Source organism: Eumetopias jubatus, unplaced genomic scaffold, assembly GCF_037043125.1.
Source record: "Eumetopias jubatus isolate StellerSeaLion01/CBP00866 unplaced genomic scaffold, mEumJub1_p1.0 scaffold_3, whole genome shotgun sequence".
Lineage (NCBI taxonomy): Eukaryota > Metazoa > Chordata > Mammalia > Carnivora > Otariidae > Eumetopias > Eumetopias jubatus.
The window spans coordinates 127,803,771-127,810,988 of NW_028274809.1; the positions used below are offsets into that span (position 1 = coordinate 127,803,771).

At 33.9% G+C, this 7,218-nt stretch overlaps 1 protein-coding gene across 7 annotated transcripts in view; it reads left to right on the forward strand.

Annotated features, from left to right (window-relative positions):
• NBEA (neurobeachin) overlaps positions 1–7,218 on the forward strand; it is a 685,632-nt gene that overhangs the window by 303,500 nt on the left and 374,914 nt on the right. For all 7 annotated transcript variants that reach the window (XM_088021800.1, XM_088021804.1, XM_088021803.1 and 4 more), the window contains one exon: positions 1,157–1,284. In XM_088021800.1, the coding sequence (XP_087877926.1) occupies positions 1,157–1,284 (128 nt within the window). The remainder of the gene's footprint in view (positions 1–1,156; positions 1,285–7,218) is intronic.

Below are 7,218 nucleotides of genomic sequence, written 5' to 3' on the forward strand. Positions count from 1 at the left end.
TGTTAGAAGTGCAAATTCTCACAGTATACCTAGACCTGCTGAATCAGAAGTTATGGGGATGGGGTTCTAGGAGTCAGTTTAAACAGCATTATAGATGATTCTGATCTACACTAAAATTTGAGAACCATTGGTTAAAGAAGGTGCTTATCACCTCTACATCAAAAACTAGTGATGTACTAACATAATAATAAAAAAAATTAAAGAAGGTGCTTACTTTAGTTCAGGAATAACAGAGTAAGGGAGAATATTGAGAATTCTCTGTATCTTCAACATGTCTTCAAAGTCCCACCCAGCTCCCTTTTTCTTGCCCAAAGTTGTTCCTCTAGAATATTCTCTTTTAAATGTTTGTGGAAGTGCTCACACCAGTTTCCTCTCTGACTTCTTTCCCTAAAGCTGTTGACCCAGATAAGAGGAGACAAAGTTAGATAGAGGTGCTAATGGTAAGGCTTTGAGTGCACAAATGATTCAGATCATGCTGTTTCCAAGTTAGGAGAGAAGGAATCCTAGATTATTCCCTGACCCCTATTTAATCACTTAACAATGCAGTACTTTAGTTTTTAAATATTAGTAATATATTTGAAAGTTGTTCTATGATTAATTACTTTTTTGTCATTTATATTTTCCTCACATATAGCAAAATGTTACTTAGCTTTGTGAAAGAACTTTTATTATTTTGAAGCATTTTTTAATTTTTGCTGTGTCCCTTGCAGGTTGTAGAATCCCAGTTGCCTTTCACAGAACAGTCATTCTACCTTTTTTTAAAGATTTATTTACTAATTTTAGAGAGAGAGCATGGTGGGGTAGGGCAGAGGGAGAAGAAGAGAGGGAATCTCAAGTGTACTCCCTGCTGAGCACAGGCAGGGCTTGATCTCATGACCCTGAGATCATGACCTGAGCCGGAATCTAGAGTCCTGGGCTTAACCAACTGAGCCACCCAGGCATCCCTGATCATTCTACTTTAGCTGCAGTCTTTAGAGTTAGCCTTATGACTGATGTGAAACTCTAAAGGGTGTCCCTTCTACTACTGAAGCTGTTACTATTCCATGAGTTAGAATTGTACATTTATGATTTTTCAAGATTTTAATTTAGAAGTAAACTTTATTTGACTTTTTGTATTGAATTATATTTACTAGTCTTTATGTCTTAATTTCAACAGCATCACTGCAAAACTTGAAAGAGCTTTAGAAAAAGTTGCTCCTCTTCTTCGTGAAATTTTTGTAGACTTTGCCCCATTCCTATCTCGTACACTTCTTGGCAGTCATGGACAAGAGCTATTGATAGAAGGTATGATTTCTCTCTATTCTAATTATTTTTAGTTTCCTATAATGTATCTATTACTCATGATATAAATTGTACTTCTGGAGGAATATTTATTGCCAAAAGAATATAAAGACATTGCTTCCACAAATTCTAATAAGATATTCATACATGCTTTCTTCTTATTCATTTTGAAAAATAACATGTTTTCACAGTCAATGATAATACAGAATGGAGAACTTTGAAAAAGTGTTGGACTAGGAGACTCTGGCTCTGAAAGTCCTAGTCTACCAGGGCTGCAATATATCCTTCATTAGGTTGGTGTGTTTACTAAACAATACTCTCTAAAATTTCCTTTTAACTCTAAGAGCCATGCTTCTGTAAGTGACTTCCTTATTCACATAATACTTGTAATATGAAAATTCTTAACTGAGAAAATGTAAAGAAATACTTAACCTGGAATTGATAAAGCTATTGTCTTTTACTCAACAGCAGCTTAAATGGAATGAGAAGGGAAAGCAGATAAATTATTATGAAGATTTAATTAATGCTCCAGTATTAGGAGAGCAGCTTTTAAAAATATGGTTATCTGAAGCCTTAGTTCTTTAAAAAGTTTGTTTTATAAATATTCAAGAGCTTCAGAAAGGGGTAATCCATATCTAGATCATCCTGTGAATATATAATGGTTTTAGGTACTATTCCTTGAATTTAGCAGGCTTATGTATATTTTTTTGCTTTTCATTTTCTATTTACTGTCGTTTTCCTGTGATCTATCATTGTCGCAGCTGCTTTTACGCAACCTGTTTCTGTTAGGTGAGACAGTAATTGTTAATAACCTGACTGGGTTTAAATCTTTGTTCTACTACTATCTTAGCTCTCTGATCTTTGTGAATTATTTAGGCATTTCGTAACTTATGTTCTTTCTATAAAATATAGTCAGTGATAGCACCTCCCTCCCAGGGTTCTTGTGAAGATTAAATTATATAATGCATATAAAGTTCTTAGAACAGTGACACACAGGTGAGCTATTCATTTAAAAAAAAAAAAAAAAAACTTGAATTCTTGTCCAAGGCCAAGCATTTTCTTAGGTACTTGGAATGTATTAGTTTATAACAGACAAAGATGTGGAATCTAAAAAAGGAAACAAGTGAAAAAACAAAAGCAGAAACAGACCCATAAATACAAAGAACAAACTGGTGGTGGCCAGGGGAGAGGGGGATGGAAATGGGCAAAATGGGCGAAGGGGAGTGGCAGACAGGCTTCTAGTTATGGAAGGAATAAGTCAGGGGGATGAAAAGTTACAGCATAGAGAATATAGAGAGTAGTATTTTAATAGCATTGTACAGTGACAGTTGGAAGCTACCTTTGTGATGAGCATAGCATAACATATAAAGTTGTCGAATCACTATGTTGTATACCTGAAACTCATGTAGCACTGTGTGTCAACTATACTTTATAAAAGAAAACAAACAAACAAACAAAAAACACCAACCTTAATTAAAAAAAAAAATCCCTGCCTTGTAGAGCTTATATTCTGGCAAGGAGAGGACATTTAGATAAGTATTGAACATAATAAATAAATTATAGACCATGTTAGAAGACGGTAAATGCTATGTTAAAGGATAAGTCCAACACAGGGGTTTGGGATTCTAAAAATGACAGGGTCAGGTTGTGGTTTACTTAATAAATCACCCTCTTTAAAACTGCAACCCAACTCTGCCACTTTTAGAATCCCAAACTGCTGTGTTGAACTTACCTTTAACATAGCATTTACCATCTTCTAACATGCTCTATAATTTTAAATAGACCAATGATAAAAATTACATTTAAGCAAAGACTGAAAGGAGGTGAGTCATACAGCTTACTAGAAAAGCGTTTTAGACTGAGAGAATATTTAGTGCAATGACCCCCTAACGTGTTACTTTACCATAAGAAAAAAATTAATAAACATTATTGAAAAAATAAATCTTAAATATTTCCTCATTCACTAGAAGTCCCTTATTTTTTCTGTATTTACATATATATTTTCCTAAAATGATTTGACAAATTCACATGAGAAATATATAAATAGTGGTCCAAGACATGCTAAAACAAACAGAGCGTAAATTTAGAAATGTTAGTAATGAGTCCTTGTAGTGTTATTAAAACTGGGACACAAATCAGCACTAAGTTTTCCAGCAGCCAAAGCAAAGAAGGAATTATTTTAAGTTATAAGACCATGTTCCTGGTTCCTCAGTGACAGTTTGTGACAATGTGAAGCTCTAAGGAATTACTGTGAGATAACTTTTAACTGTCTGTGTTGGTCAGGCAAGACCCCACCCCACATAGATAGCCCCTTTCCAAAATTTTCCATGACCAGGCATCTGGACTCTTTCTTATTTCTTCCCAGCACTGCAGTGAGAAGGTAGGAGAAAAGGCTGGGTAGGTAATTGAGAGCTGTTTTTCTTGGGCTTCCCTAAATTTACCTAAAATATTCTGAATTGAGTTGAAAGGGTATTAAGAACACACCTCTTGGATTTTTAGAAAAATGGCTATGCTAGAAATGAAACATTGGAACATGTTATATGTTGAAAGTTCACTTTGTGTTAATCTGGCAGAATACAATTTTATGTTGTAACTTTTCTGCATCCAAAGAGTTTAATATATCCCATTTTTAAAACTATGTGGATGTAATGTTCATATCCCTTTTTTGTGTTAAAAGTATTGTACATAATAAAATGATGATAGTAAATGGCAAAATTTTAGATTTAGAGTTGTATTTTTTTAAATAGAAAGTTGACACAGTATGTCCTCCAAATTTCTGCCAATCAATACAGTCCAAAAATCTAGAAACATCTGTAACAACAACATTCTGTATCCTTCACAATTTAGTTATAACTTTCCTTTTCAGACTTAACGAGTTTCTGTCCTTACTTTTATAGAAGACATTAATTAAACATGAAAACAAGTCACACGTTATCACATTTCCTTGTTTTTGTATAACTCTTCTTCTACATTTGATCTTTTTCCTTTTTTCTCTCCCCCAAATTATTCTCATCCTTTGAATCCTGTTTCCGATTCCTTAAGTCTAATTAATGTCTTCTCTTATGTGATCTTGTGCCATTTTATTTATACAATTTTGATAAAATTATTTATCACTTATAAATAGGAAATATCTTATTGTTTATATTGTATTGCCTAGCTTATTTTGGTATATAATATTCAGTATTTTTTCTTTATACTTGACTAGAACATTATTTTTGTTACTAATATTGGTAGAGGTAAGTTTTGAAAATAAGGTGATAAGACGGGTAAAATGTTGTGTTCTGTGGTAAGAATTCCCAGTATTGATCAGTCATCCACACCTGTGAGCAGGCTGCTATGCTCATCCAAGGTCCAGTCTTGCTCTCCACCCCCGTCTCTGGAAATACATGTCCTTTCATGTTCTCATTCTTGAACATGTATTCTTGATCATTCTTTTTCCCTCTCTTCCATTTCCCTCCTTTTTCTCATTTGAAACATTATTCCTCTCCTCTGAGAAGAAAAACTGTCAAACTATTATAAAGGACTCAGGAAATTTACATGATAAAAATATCTTTATGCTAGCCATTAAATATTTAAAAATAGTGCTTATGATGAATAAATCCCATTGCTTTTGACTTCATCATGTATATCTAAATGGTAGGAACAAAGCTGGATTTAGATAAGTGAAGATATTTTATGTCCTATGAAAAGAGAAGGCAATTATTCTTAATTTCAAGTAAACATAAAGTGCATTTGAATGGCATCTTTACTTGTTTTATATTCATTTGTTCTTAATTTACACTTGTATTCATGTAGTTTTTTTTATAAAATAATCACTGATACTTTGTATTGTCTATGTCCTTTAAAATAGCTAAAATAGTGTTCTTTAATTTTCTTAATTTGTCTATCACTTTTATTAGTCATCCTGTGTTAAATTACTATTATGTGATTCTAAGAAAATTCTAGGTTTTAAATTTGCAAACTAATGCATAAAAATTAGAGTCAGTATATATGCAAGTATCAAAATCCACCAGCCCAAGATGACAAAACAACCTTTGGTCCAATGGTTATATTTATTTGGTTTGCTGCAGCAATGGAGGATGCACTTCAGAGGTTCAGTTGTAGATTCAGGAGTCCTAAGAACAACTACAGTGAGCCTAGAGTTATCATTAGTAATAAAGAATCAGTAATCACCTAAGTTAATTAGAAGAAAAAACGTTTAGGGGTCGGGGGGGTGGGCTGTGGGTGTGTGTGTGTTTGTTAGCCTAGTGTCCTTTACTCTGTCTTATCCCACCATAGCAGAGTGGCCCTGAGAAATCACTATTTATATTCTGTGAGCATTATTTATGTTTGGTTGAAAACTCACAAGAGTATTAAAGGTAACTTAATTATGATGCGGATACAGCAGAAAGTCTTACAGCATCCAAAGTCAGGAAATGAAAAATAGGTAGACGTCAGGCAACCTTGAAACGGGAGAGAAGAGTCAGTACCAAGGCTGCTCCCTTTGACTCTCAAGGCAACTTTATAGCCTTCCATATTTGCTTCTCTCTGTGTATCAAATCAATTTTTCACTTCTTTCCCCGATTAACTTCACTTTTTTAGTCATCGGAACCTGGCCCAGTATAGTACCCCACCCTGACTCCAAATGTGCTTTTAATGTAAATGTCTTTCATCAGTTGACTATAGTCACTGTATAGAAGAGAGGATCTGTGTGGCTCAGCCTTGTGTCTACCTCAGTTACAATCAGCTAAGGTTGGGGTAGATGGGAAGGGTGAAGTTCGGTGTAATATATAGGCTGCCTCTTTTAGAAGCTATATATGTAAGTTTAGAAGCTATATGTATAAGTAAAACATATTAGAAAGGGATGGTCGCAGTGCAGGAAATATTATACTAAAGTGTCTATTACACTTTTGGTAACGTTAATAAATGTTTTATTAAAGTCATAAAATACTCAAGAATATTTAAGTTTCCAAGACTAGCATTTTTTTATAATAGCATGGAATTTCCCCTCAACCAAAAGAGAACATCATTAAAATGTTATTATAGAAAGAATGACCCTAATCAAGAAGCCCAGTTCACCCTTGGATCATTCATAGTAAAAATATGGCCACATAATTAGAAAAACTTACATATCTTTATTTTAATTCAAAAATTATAGATTGAAATGTATTTTCAGAAGTTATTTTAAAATGGCAATAATACAAAAAAATGTGGCAGATTCAGTATAGATGGTAATGAGTGTCATACTTTTTTAAATAACCCTGAATTCCTCCATGAAAAATAGACAGAACAATAGATGTTGAAACAATAACTACCACAACAAAAAATGAACAGCTACAACCAAACTAGGTGACAAGGTATCCCATCAATAATCCAAAATATGACTGGATTGAGATGCAAGAGCTATAAGATAACACATGGATTAGCAGAGGCCAGGGAGAAATTGGTGGGAAACAAGTTGGCATCTGAGGAAACTAGTCTACAAGTACTCATTGGTAAACCGAGAGGGCCAAATTGAGAACAACAGCTAAAATAGAGAGGGCTTTTGCACACTATAATAGCAAATGAGTCCAAGGGTTCCATGGTAAGGGTGGAAGGGGCTGAGCCATCTAGGTGCTATGAGTAATTAACCAACTAAAGTTCTCCCAAGACAAAGCCCCACATTGAGAAGAAACTACTATGACTAGAATCCAAACTGAGCAACAGAAGGCAAGAGGGACAAAGAGAAAGTCCACATAAAAATGGGTTATGAACACAGCACTGATAGTTCTCAGAAAGTAGGTTGTCATATTTTTGAAAATTATATGAAAACAAACAGAAGAGGGATCTCATGATAACCATCAAATATACATGTATTTTGGAGAACTAACCATTTAGTTATATGAGAGAGAATGTGGTATATAATGGCTATATGCTGTGAAAACTGAAAAAAGTAGAAGGACAATAATTATATTTGTA